Source organism: Dipteris shenzhenensis, chromosome 29 (genome assembly GCF_047967505.1).
Source record: "Dipteris shenzhenensis isolate YYH24624 ecotype China chromosome 29, Dip_SZ_1.0, whole genome shotgun sequence".
Taxonomy (NCBI): Eukaryota; Viridiplantae; Streptophyta; class Polypodiopsida; order Gleicheniales; family Dipteridaceae; genus Dipteris; species Dipteris shenzhenensis.
In genome coordinates, this window is record NC_141624.1 from 31,918,130 (window position 1) to 31,931,787 (window position 13,658).

The 13,658-nt window shown below is 41.9% G+C and overlaps 1 protein-coding gene across 1 annotated transcript; it reads right to left on the bottom strand.

Annotated features, from left to right (window-relative positions):
- Window positions 1-6,158: 6,158 nt before the first annotated feature.
- Window positions 6,159-9,619, bottom strand: LOC147882713 (pentatricopeptide repeat-containing protein At2g33680-like). The gene has a single exon (XM_087401154.1). The coding sequence runs from the start codon at window positions 9,514-9,516 to the stop codon at window positions 6,181-6,183; it is 3,336 nt and encodes a 1,111-aa protein (XP_087257280.1). The 5' UTR covers window positions 9,517-9,619; the 3' UTR covers window positions 6,159-6,180.
- Between the last annotated feature and the right edge of the window lie 4,039 nt (window positions 9,620-13,658).

Genomic DNA, 13,658 nt, shown 5'->3' on the forward strand with positions numbered 1-13,658 from the left:
TAAAGACCCTGACAATCACTACCGCAAGCAACTTCTTCTTTATTGCCCCTTCAGAGATGATGAGGACGAGCAATTGATCTCATCCACAAGACTTGGAAAGAAGCCTACTATGCAACTGAAAATATAATACACATCAACAAAGAGAAGTACAACTACCAGTACTATGATGACAACGACATAGAAAGTCTTCCTACAAACATCATAGACGACACCAAAAATGGTAGAAGCTCGGCTCTCAGCAACGAAGCACAAAAAGAGAACTCCTACTACTATATATCCTTAGACATGCTAGTGATATCAAAAACCATCAAGAGCGACCAGTATATGGTCATTGCCAAGGAGCAAGTTCTAATGGACAACGCTGAGTACTTCTAGAAGATAAGATCACTCAACAAGGAGCAACATTAACTATTCAATGATGTAATGTTGTGCAAACAACTAGTACCACAAGAAAAAATACAATTTTTTCTTATTGGAGCGGCAGGAACGCGGAAAACATATCTTCTACTCCTAATAGTGCAAGGCTTAATTAGACACTACCACAGGAATTCAATACATGTTGACTGCAACCTCCCTACAGTGCTCCTTCTCGCCTACATCAAAAAAGCATCGCATAATATCAATGGTAATACAATTCACTCCGCCTTGCACCTTCCTACACACACAAGCAATTTAACATCCTTTCCAAGGGAGAGATTGGACACATTAACAGCTCTATATTCACAAGTTCAACTTATTATTTTTTATGAATCTTCCTTGGTTAGGAGAAGAACAATGAATTTTGCATATTTAAGAATGCGTACTTTGAAAAAAGATCAGACACATTTCTTTGGAGATGTAGATATCATTACGTGTGGAGACGTCTACCAAGCCCGTGAATTCATAGAGAATGCAATGAGGCACAATTTTTAAACTTTGTTCAAAGAGCGGTTACATATATAGGCAATTGCCTCCATGTTGGTAGATCCTAGATCCACAATCATCTCCATGATTATCTCAATCAGTCACCTCACTTACACATCACACCAACTTGACATACCTAACTGATGAGTCACTAGAACCTTCTAGCACACCTACACTCACACACTCCTTGCATAGGACTCCAAGCCCATAGGCATACACACACACACATCAATTTGCCCCTTCATTCCCCCCCACAATTTGATGACCTCATCCCTGAGCAGTAGTACATGGGATGCTCCATGGCTTGCCCACTATCATGTGGCAACACACATGGCCCCAACTTGTGACTCACTCTTAGGATTCTTGGTTTACAACTGGGAGATAGACAATGACTATGTATGAAAAGCCCAATGAGTCCAACAAGGAAAGAATCTCAAAAAATTAACAATCATATAAGGGTGGACTATCCATGGTAGAGAACCATTATTGACCTCACACACACATAACCTAGAAAACATATGGATCCTCACCCTTGTCAGAATTGACCTGGGTGTTGTAAGCAGTGAGAGCTTTGACATTCTCTGGTTCTTCTTCTTCTTCAGTCTCTGATTCTCTCTGATTCTTCAACAAGATTGGCTGAACATCTCTTCTTTGCATAACATTCCTTTTCAAAGTGTCCAGGTTTGCCATAAAAGTTACACTTCATTTTATTCTTTCCCTTGAAGTTGCTTTTGGCCAAATGTGCCCCTTCTTTGTAATCACTTCTTTGTTTGATCTTTCTTTCCTCTTTCAAGAGGGATGCTTCAATTTCTACCAAACTTATCTTTGGTATATTGATGAGTGTGGTTACAATAGTGCCATATTCTTCAGTGAGACTTCTAAGTAAGATGGAAATTACAATATCTTCATCAAGATTAAACTTGATGCCAGAGATAACTATGTTAAAATGCTCTTCATTGAATTTAGATGTGAAGAGATGGATTCCCCTCTATCCAATTTTAAATCAAAGAACTTGATAAGCAAGCTAGACTTAAAGCATCTCCCTTGTGCTCCAAAGATGTGCTCAAGATGAGTCCATGCAGCATGAGTAGTCTCACACCCATCAATGTGATGGATAAAAGAATCACTCAAACCAAGAGCAATCATAGCGAGTGCTTTTTCATCTTTGGGAAGCCATGAAGCTTCTCCCTCCCTAGTTGTAGGTTTAGTTTATTTTCCATTTGCCACCTTCCATATTCCCCTTTTCATGAGAATAAACTTCAGTTTTGTTTGCCAAGTGTGGAACCCCTCTCCTTCAAACTTATCTATTTTGAGTTTGGAAGCCATTTTGGGAAGGTCTTACCAATTTTTAAGGCAATGTCTAATCCCTTTTACAAAAGATCAATATTTTTGAACAAAGAAATCACCTTCACCATATAGATGCAAATTGCAAGATAAGAATTCATAAAATCCTAGTTGTTTGGCATATGTATAACCAGTTGGCTTCTCCCACAACCTCTTAGTTAGGGTCTTCTTTACCTTGTACTTTGTCTTTGTAGTCTTCTTGACATTGAGCACTTGAAGTTGGGCATGTTGTCAAGAGATCAACATCAATTGAACTTGGAAGACCATTCTCTGAACTGAAAGGGCACACTTTGAATCTCTGAACTGAACTTTCACTCTCAAGCATTTGGTGTAGCATCAAAAACTCCAAATAATAGACTAGAAATGATGCAAAGAACACGGGAACTTTGGAGGCTTGATACCTCACTTCAAACATCATCAAGCTTGCAATCATAGATCTCTAGGTAATGAAGACTCAAAACAAACCATAGGCGAAATGGCACATTATATCTCCTGGGGCAGTAGCATCTTCTTCACTTGAGGAAACTTTGTCTTCTTTAGAGTCGACTGGTTTTTTGCTTATTACTCCCTGATTACTGGACCAAATCACTCCAAATATCTACAGTGGGTAGCTCTAGTAGTAGAGAAAGCATGGCTCAGAGGAATTACGAGGTAATCGATTATGGTGGACCAGCATTGCAAAAGTGGCGCGGATGAGACAGAGATGCAGTGCGCAAAGATGGCGACGAGTTCCATCAATCCCTTTGGTTATGTAAGGAAGTTCTGGCTGAAAGGGTTTCTCAAACCATTGCATGGATGGAGAGAACTGAGCTTCCCAAGGTCACGGTGGAAGAAGGAGAAATGGGAAGCATTTGGGAAGAAGATGGAATCTACTTGGAATATCATTCTAGGCACTAGGATTCTCATCAACCTCTGATACCACATGTGAATTAATAGAGAAAGCAATGAGGCATAATTTTCAAACTTTCTTCAAAGAGTGGTTACATATAGAGGCAAATTCCTCCATGTTGGTAGATCCTAGATCCACAATCATCTCCATGATTATCTCAATCAATCACCTCCTATGATCACTCACACATCACACCAACCTAACATACCTAACTGATGAGTCACTAGAACCTTCTAGCACACCTACACTCACACACTCCTTGCATAGGACTCCAAGCGCATAGGCATACACACACACACACATCAATTTGCCCCTTCAAGGCCAAGCTAGTCAAAGATTCGTGGGTCTTCAAAACAACCGAGAGAGAGCTAGAATGTCTTGTGGAGACATATTGGCAAACTCAACAAAACATGCGTATGCCCAGCACCACTAGACCACACATTCCCCCACCTATACTACACAAATTTGGAAACAAGAAAGCACAACGACATGATAATGCACCTTTGCAATGGGCAAAAGTATGTGCTTCTTGCAAGGGATCACTTCTCGCACGCAACATGCAACAAAACAAAAACACTAGAGGATCCAAGAAACACATGCGGCTTGCACACCAAAATTGAGATAAAGGAAGGAATGCTAGTAGAACTCTGCTCGGAAACATCGACCAACAAGACGAACTAGTAAAAGGTGCCAATGGAGTTTTTAAGACGGCTTCAACATCCGTCGAGAAGGACATAGTGTGGATAGTGTTCCCTTCAAAAGACATTGGCATGTGAGCACGCCAGCATAACATCGATGCCTATGAAAACAACATTCCAAAACAATGGACTCCTATTTTTAGAATTGTGAAAGAGGTGCAAATAGGACCTTCAAAAACAAGCATCCTCACTTGAGAACAATTTCCTATACAGGCGGCAGCTGCAAGAACAATACACCGTGCACAAGGGCTAGCATTGGAAAGACTCACTTTCTGACTAAGGGGAGTACGAGGACATAGGCTAGCATACACGACATTATCCTGAGTAAAGGACATTGAAAGGTTGTACTTGCTAGAACCACTTACAAATGAAAACTTCCACGTCGATAGAAATATACAAGATGAGGTGCATAGACTCAACACGAACGCAACTTGGGTAACGATAGAGAACTCTCATCACCAGCAGAGACAAAACAAACAAATTTCACTAGGGTCACTAAAGACAAGGTCGCTAGCAAAATACAACTAACACCATGAGGATTCAATGCAATTGGAAATTTTTCTCACACAAGACAATGAAGACGGAGCTTATGGACTTCCAATCCTACCAGTGGCTCGCACTCGAAAAAGCGAGCAGAAACCGCAAGTCCGTAAGCTGAACGAAGTATTGAACGATTGGAAGTCCTTCAGTACTTCGTTCAGTATAGAACAAGTCCGTAAGCTGAACGAAGTATTGAACGATTGGAAGTCCTTCAGTACTTCGTTCAGTATAGAACAAGTGGTTTCTGCCTCGCTTTTTCGAGTGCGAGCCACTGGTAGGATTGGAAGTCCGTAAGCTGCGTCTTGGCCTTGAAGAAAGTCTCTGAAGCGATCTGGATTTCAACTGTTTTTCACAGTATCAAGCGATATGGAATCTGAATTTCATTGTCTGTAAAGCGTTTTTCAAAGTTCTTGCATGAATTTCAGATACGGGGCCTCGATCCACCGATACTGTGCTTTCATGGCCGAAATCCCCAATAAAGAAAGGCGTAGTTGGTACTGTGCTTTGATGGCCATCGTCTGTTTCGTCTGTTTCTGCTTTGTTTTCCTCGAACCTTGATTCTGCCTCGCTTTTTTGGGTGTGACCCACTAGTAGCATTGCTGGTCAACTAATCTTTGGCCACTCCTTTGATGTGTATTTCTTGGTAGCATTGCTAGTCAACCAAGGTGGGGTTCTCATAGGGGCCCCGCTTGGTTCCTGAGGCTTCAGGGTGAGGCCTATTTCCAACAAGTCTCACACTTATTATGTCCTCCAAAGTTATCTCACTTATTCTCCAATAAGTCTCTCACTTATCCTATTCTTCAAAGTCAACTGGTTGCTTGTGATGGTTTAACCATGCCAATGTGTTGCCAACATGTAGTAAGCAATCACTCTCTTTCTGACAATTACTCTGTTTCTGAAAACTCCATTCAAGAACAATAGAATTGATATTTTTTTTCTAATAGAGGCACTCACACTAAACTATCACCTTCTCCCACACTGGTTTGCATTGCATACGAACACATCAAAACATATCTCAATGACCACACAAAACTCTCCTTGAAATAATACTTGTTTTCGTTCTCTTTTGTTTATTTGACGTATTTAGTAAGCACTGGGTTTGTCCAAGAGACTCCGCGGGTCTTTAGAAACCCAGTATAGCTGCTTATGCTTGGGCACTGATGACGATATAAGTGTTGCTTTGCTTTCTAAGTATGTCTTTCTTTTGTTTTTCATAAAAGTTTTTGTCTACCTCTTTTTTCTTCTCTTTCATTTTCTCTTTTATTTTATGTGTAGATTTTTTGTCTTTAGAACAACAAAAAAATCTAAATTTGTATGATTGGACTTACTCTAGTCTTACGAAGGTATATTTTTGGGGGGAAGCTGCATTATGTGAACAAGCAGAGAAACTAACCATTCTTGGGCTTCTTAACATGCTGCGAAAACACTGAGTATAACAAAGAATTTGAGTACGTGCATATAAGTTCATTTCAGGATGGAGAAAAGGATTACAGTTTTAAACATTTTTCATATTGTGTAAACCAGTATATTCAGGTTGTTCACGTTTATCCTATATATCAACCTCTAATCCTATGGTAGATTGAGAAAGTGTAAGATCTAAGAAAACAAAAGAATCCCCTCTTGACGTGCAATTCAATTCACAAGAGTCACAAGCATAGATTCCTTTTCCAAAAGCACAAGCGTCTTTGTACATAAAGTCTTGAAAGTCAAGAACAACTGGTACAAATAAATCATCTATAAAACGCCTAACTTGGCTAACTTGGCTAAGCTAAATTTCCCCCCAAAAAGATTGAATGTCAAGCATTTCTAGATTTGGAACATGCCCTTCCCATCTGGTCTCAACACCAAGTCTAGATTCGGCACGTGGCCTTCGCCCTTCATTCGTGAAGTCAGGATTTGCATCACAATTGAAATTTCCTCACTTGGATTGTCACTGACCACAAAGTCATGTACCTTCTTATTCACCTCTATCACAGCGCTTGCAAGCTTTTTTTTTGCTCCGGCATGTTTCCTCAACTCCTCTATTCTGTGTACATCTTCCCAACTGCCAGCACTTGCATGGATGCTTGCCATGAGCACATATGAAGCAGCAGCATCTGGATTCATCTGGACAAGCTCCTTAAAGCATTTCAATCCTAGTTCTGCTTCCCCATAAGCTTTGCATGCACTTAGCAGAGCTGTCCATGCCCCTTCAGATGGAGGGCACTGCATAGTATCTAGAAATTTCTCTGCATCAGACAAATGTCCTGACCTTGCAAACAGATCCACCATACAATTATAGTGCTCAATTGTTGGTGCAATGCCATGTTCTTGTCTCATTACCTTAAAATACTGCTGGCCCTTACAAATCAGGTTTGAATGGCTGCATGCATTAAGAAGACATGTGAATGTAATCGCATCTGGCTTCACACCCTCGTCTTGCATGTCCTCAAAAAACTGTATAGCCATGTCACCATCATGGTTTAGGCCAAATCCTTTTATCATTGCATTCCACGACACAACATCTCGGAATGCCAGCTTGTCGAAGACCTCCCACGCCTCTGAAAGTGAGCCACATTTTGCATACATGTCAACCAAGGTGTTGCCAGCAGGAATATCTTCTTCAAATCCCTTCAGTGTAACCTCAGCATGTATTTCTCGACCCTTGTCTCTGGCTCCTATGCTGCCACAAGCTTTCAAGACACGAACAAATGTAGCAGCATCCGGAGCAACCTCCTCAAATTGCATCTGTTCAAAGCAACTAAGTGCTGCTTGACACAATCCATGTTCAGCATATCCTGCAATTAGTGCAGTCCAGCACACGACAGGTCGAACTGGTAACTTGTCAAAGACTTCCCCTGCCTCTCGAAGTGAGCCACATTTGGCATACATGTCAACCAAAGTGCTGCCAACAAGTAGATCCAATTCAAAACCCTTTCGTGTGATCTCCATGTGTGTTTCTCGCCCCTCGTCTATGGCTCCAATGCTGCCACAAGCTTTCAAGATACCAATGTACGTGACAGCATTTAGTGACACACCCTCAAGTTGCATCTGTTCAGAACACCTCAGTGCTTCTCGACCAAGTCCATATTCAGCATACCCCCCAATTAACACAGCCCATGACACAACATCTCGAACCGGCAGCATGTCAAAGACTTCCTGTGCCTCTGACAGTGAGCCACATTTCGCATACATGTCAGTCAGAGTGTTACCCACAGAAAGATATCTTTCAAATCCCTTTTGTGCAATCTTTGCATGTATTTCTCGGCCCTTTCCTATGGCTCCTATAGTGGCACAAGCTTTCAAGACACATACAAATGTAACATCAGTTGAAGCAAGGCCCTCCAATTGCATCTGCTCAAAACATCTCAATGCTTCCTCATGAGGTCCATGTTCAGCATACCCTGCAATCAATGATGCCCATGACACAACATCTCGAACTCCCAGCTTGGCAAAGACTTTCCGTGCCTCGAAAAGAGAGCCACATTTGGCATACATATCAATCAAAGTGCTGCCAACAAGAAGATCCCTTTCAACTCCCATTTTTAATACCTCAGCATGTATTCCTCGCCCCTTGTCTATGGCTCCTATGCTGCCACAAGCTTTCAAGACGCACACAAATATGACAACATCTGGAGAAACACCCTCCAGTTGCATCTGTTCAAAACATTCCAGCGCTTCTTGACCGGGTCCATATTCAGCATACCCTGCAATCAGTGCTGCCCATGACACAATATCTCGTATTGTCAACTTGTCAAAGACTTCCCGTGCTTCCGCAAGTGAACCACATTTGGCATACATGTCCACCAAACTGCCACCAACAAGAATATGTCTTTCAAACTCCCTTCTTGTGATGTCCATGTGAATTTCTCGCCCCTTCTTTATGGCTCCTGTCTTACTGCAAGTTTTCAAGATGAAAACAAACATGAGAGCATCAGGAGTAACACCCTCCAGTTGCATTTGTTCAAAGCACTTCAACGCTTCCTGGCCATGTCCATGTTCAGCATACCCTGTAGTCAGTGCAGCCCAAGATACAACATCTCGAACTGGCAGCTTGTCAAAAACTTCCTGTGCCTCTGAAAGCAAGCCACATTTGGCATACATGTCAACTAAAGTGTTGCCCACAAAAGGAAATCTTTCTAAATCCATTTGTGTCATCTCAGCATGTATCTCTTTGCCCTTGGCTATTGCTTTTGTACTGCTACAAGCTTTCAAAGCACAAACAAACGTGACAGCATTTGGAAAGACACCTTCTAGCTGCATCTGTTCAAAATATGTTAGCGCCTCCTCACCAGATCCATGTTCAGCATATCCAGCAATAAGCGCAGTCCATGACACAATGTCCCGAACTGGCAGCTTATCAAAGACTTCCTGTGCCTCTGCAAGTGAGCCGAATTTGGCATACATGTCAACCAAAGTGTTGCCAATCCGAACACTTGTCTCAAATCCCTTTAGGATGATATCTGTGTGCATTTCTTGGCCTTTGTCTATGGCTTCTATGCTGCCACAAGCTTTCAAGGCGCAAACATAGGTGACAGCATCCGGAGAGATCCCCTCCACTTGCATCTGTTTAAAACATTCCAGCGCTTCCTTACCCAGTCCATGTTCAACATATCCTGCAATTAGTGCAGTCCATGACACAACATGTCGGATTAGCAGCTTATCAAAGACTCCCCGTGCCTCTGCAAGTAAGCCACATTTAGCATACACGTCAACCAAAGTGCTGCCAACAAAAATGTCTTTTTCAAATCCCTTCCGTGTAATCTCAAAATGAATCTCCCTGCCTCTTTCCACGTCTTTCTGCCTAGCACAAACTTTTAATAGGGCCAGAAGGGTATACCTGCTAGGAGGTACACCATCCTCTTGCATTTTCTGGTAAAAGTTGAAAGCTTGCTGCATTCTCCCACATTGGATATACCCTAGTATGAGTGAAGTCCATGAATGCTCATTCCCATGGATCAAGGTGGTGAAAACCTGCTGAGCATCGGACAAACTTCCACATTCAACGTACGTGGGCACAATAAAGTTCGCAACAGCTTTATGAGCTTCCATCCCATTCTTGCAAATTTGTGCATGCACATGTTTGGTGTATACTAAACTTCTATTTTTCCTGCACGTCTGCAAGATGGATATAAAGTTCTCGACCGAAGGCACTTCAGCCATCTGCTCCACAAGACTGAAAGTTCACTGTACTTCAGAACTAAAGCCGGCCTAGCACATGTGATCAGATTGGGCACAAGCCTGTTCTTGCTTTGCATGCAGAAAGTATGTCTTTCTTATTAATCAAGCTGGCTGTCGAGCGTTTCGGCTCACCCACCACACAGTCTCGGCCAACAAAGCAAGATCTTTCTTCAGCTTCACTTGTGTAGAGGTTTTCCCAGCCCCCTTCATCACACAATGTTCTCTCTGTACGCCTGCCATAAGCACTCTGTACGTGACCTTGGTTCCGCATCTGCAAGCAGGGACACAGCAAGAGCGAGTAACGAAGTGGCGGACTATTGCTGCATTCCCTGTAGACAAAAAAACTGACCTCCACAACCGAAACATGAGGTGACGGAGGGGAAGTAGCGAGCAGGCATCGACAGAGCGTCATTGCAAGAATCCTCCCGCACGCCCAACTCTGATATGGATGTAATCCTATGAAAGGGTGTCCCGACAGAGGCTTAAGATGTAGGGAATCGGCTCCCGGCGGAGTACCGATTTCGCCGGCGACCGGCCGTAGCCGGTCACCCGCCTTTCCGACCGGGAATCAGCGACCGGAGCCGCATTCCTGGTGGCGCAAGGAGCACACGTGTCAGTTTCGTATTTGTTGAGTTCGTCGCGGGCGGCTTTGGTGAGCGTGACATGTGTCATAGTGGCGTGTGTGGTGCCCCAGACCTCGTTCGTGTGGCGAGCAAACAGGCCACATGGCGGTTAGAGGGGCGTGGTGATCTAACGGCTACCATGGGGCGATGATTGCAAGCCATTGGATGACATTTAGATGCGCCGCGCACCTGATTCAAATGAGTGGTTTGAGGTGGACGTGGTTGAGGACCCAGCTACAATAATTTCCAACTCAGCTAGTGCCAAGGATGGGTGGAGGTAACAGAACGTTTTGAGCCATAAATTGCCCTTGGTTGGTAGGAGTGGCTCCTTGAATAGCCAATCATCCTTGATTTGACGGATTCGGTGGTGTGAGCAATGTTAGAGGTGGGGCCTTTGTTGATACATCGGCTGGGGTTGACCTTACGCATTAGGAGAAAAGAGAACTCATTTTGGGACCTTTTGGCCAAAATGAAAAACCCTCTCCACCAATCACAAGAGGGCCGATGTAACATTGAGAAAATAGAGAAAATACAAAATAGTTTTACATAATAAGAGAAAGAGACAAAACTTTATGGAGGTACAATTGTATAAACCTGACAAGGAGTCATTTTCAAAAAAGATCACAGAATAAAATATGATTTCCCTCCTAAAGAAGTTTTCTCACTTCAAAGATTCAAATGTGCTTTCTTGAGTCTAGGATTGAGCCTATTTTTCCCCCAATTGTCCTGCTAGCACTTTCCATCCATGGTAATAGGCACCCTAGGGTGTCTTTCGTGCCTAAACGGGCTTTATTGCTTGCATTCCTACTTTTCCTCCTAGTTCTCTATCTTGCATTTTCACCCATTTGCGAGTTTGGTTCTCTTTCACGAATCATCCATGGCAACAGGCAACCCAAGGCGTCCCAATGCGAAGTGGTCGTAAGTCAGAAATGCAGATGAAGGGCAGAAGACCAAGACATAGAGGTGGGAGTTGTTTCTCAGCGACCTAGAACATGCATATCATCTATAGAGCTTGTCAATAGGATGAATGCATATGGTCACTGGCAAAAGATGGTTGTGTCGAAAGGAAATTGGATGCTAATGTAGCCAACGAGAAAAAAACCACAGTCGAATAATATATTTCTGGCCTTTTGGAAAGGAAGGGTCAAAGATTTCAAAACAATAGATGGTAAGAAAGGTATTAAGAAAATACTAGTCGAGCATGTATATATATATATGCACAATGAACTTCTGCTACATGATTATCCTGATTATCTTCCACGGCATAGGCCCAATTGTGAGTTTTTAAACCTTTCAGTTTCGGAATTGTAGTTTCGAACATTGCTATTTTCTTCGTAAACTAAAACATTTTTTGTTTTTCAGATTTGTATCCATCATCATATGAAGAACGGCCGCCAGTGGAGTGCATTTTGGGATTCTTGGATGTCTTGCATGGAGCAATAGGAGAATGACAATATCAAGGTAGATCTGCAACTCAATACGCGCAAACACAGGTATCTTCTTCTATGACCATTTTTATGAATTGTTGGACAAAGCAAATACTCATGGTGTGTTGAGGAAACAAGATCTTCTACCATGGAATACGATAGACTGGTCAGTGCCCCCTAGTAGTGTAATAGAGACATACAGGACTAAACTATTTATAGAAATTCAACGATCTTTACGTCCGGGCATTACTACAAGAATTGTAAAAAGCAATGTATGCATGCCAATCACTGTTTTTATTGACCTGTTTAACAAGAATCCAGTCAAGGTGTACAAAACAATGCTCACCTACAAAGCAACTGGAAATGAAGAGAATCTTCACTCCTTAGATGATGGTTGGGATAAATTAATATCAAACAAGGTCTACTTTGAGGTGGTGCCAAGTACGGTTACCATTAAGTGTATGATTGCAAGCCATAATTTTATATTTTCTTTTTACTACAAACGTAGTAGGTTCATTGCGGATCAATTAGTTCCAATGGACCAAGACCTTAACTTGTTTGGCCCTAAAAACAAAGTATTGGAGATCAAGGTCTATGAAGATGGAATATTGGTAAGCATAATCTCAATAGGGTAGTGTTGTACGCTAGCCCAATTGCGTCATGACATTCGTGTGAAGAAGAGGACAATATTTCGAAAGAATTCTCATTCATTATCAACAACATACAATGCTGACAAATAGGTTCTTTATTATCTTCATTTGTTATATTTACATGATTCATTCATTGTCTTCATTTACATTGCAATAGCTATTGTGTAGGAGGGAGAGCACAATTCAATGCAAAAGCATCGTTGGAGAGACTGCTTATATTACTTCTCAAGAATAATGTATAGGATTTCTTATGATTTTTGTACATGTACCAATAGCCACATTGATCTTAGTGATTGTGTACATGTGTAGATATCTACCATGGTCCAACTCATAGAGAAGGCTGATCCTCATTCACAGGCTGCTGCTTTTCTAGATCTTGTTCCAAATGCAATTTCTATTGTTGGTGGCAATGGAGACTTTCAACTTTCGCTATACCTGGATGCTCCCTTTGATGCACCTACACGATCCTCTAATGTTCTCCTTGTGCAGCAACTCCTCCTACACCAACATCTCATATTCATCTCTTCTTGAGCTATTCGAGAAGCAACTAGAGAAAGCAACCATTGGAGCCTAGTGTGTATTGAGCTTCAACAAAAACAAGCCTTTCGTATGAATTCTCTCTATGGAACACATAAGGAGCTTGATCTGTATGTTTCTTTTCTTTAATACATCCCTATATAAAATAAAGCTCTGAGTTGTTACTTCACCATTGTTAACAATAGGATTTTATCTTGCTGAGGCCTGAAAAGGTTATTGGATGTCTTGGATCAGTGTCCTCCAAATGTGGACTTGCTAGATATTGTTCAAATTGTTAACTTAAGGGCAAGAACATTTGTGGATGTTCAATGATGTTTTTCACCTCCTCAATTATAAACCATATCTTAAGGTTGTTAAGTTTGTGCAAGTGCCACAACAGGATGATGCCCATTCATGTGGGTGGAGGACAATGATCCATGCTAAGTATTTGTTAAATACTTACTTTGTCGCCCATTCATGTGGGTGGAGGACAATGATCCATGCTAAGTATTTGTTAAATACTTACTTTGTAGATCTATAACTAGATAGGGTAAGCATATAAATCTATATATCCATAATGACTCTTGTACAAATGCCATCGTGAAATATTATTGTTCTTGATTGTAGGTTTCAAAGGATAGCTCTACATCAGTGTATGTGGATTGATATAGAGCCATGGTCATGAAAAGCTCCTAAGTTATGCTTATAAATTATTCCAAGGGAGATGCAGAGTGAGATCTAGAGGTAGTGCTTCCGGAACCAAGGAGCCTATTGTTGCTGAAGGAAAGGAGCCTACCACCACAAGTGGTATGAAGGAGCAGGGGGGTGAGGAAACCATCATAGCTGAGAACAGTCCCGAAGTGGAAGAGAAGCTTTCCAATGAGGGCCATCATTGGCATACGGAGGAT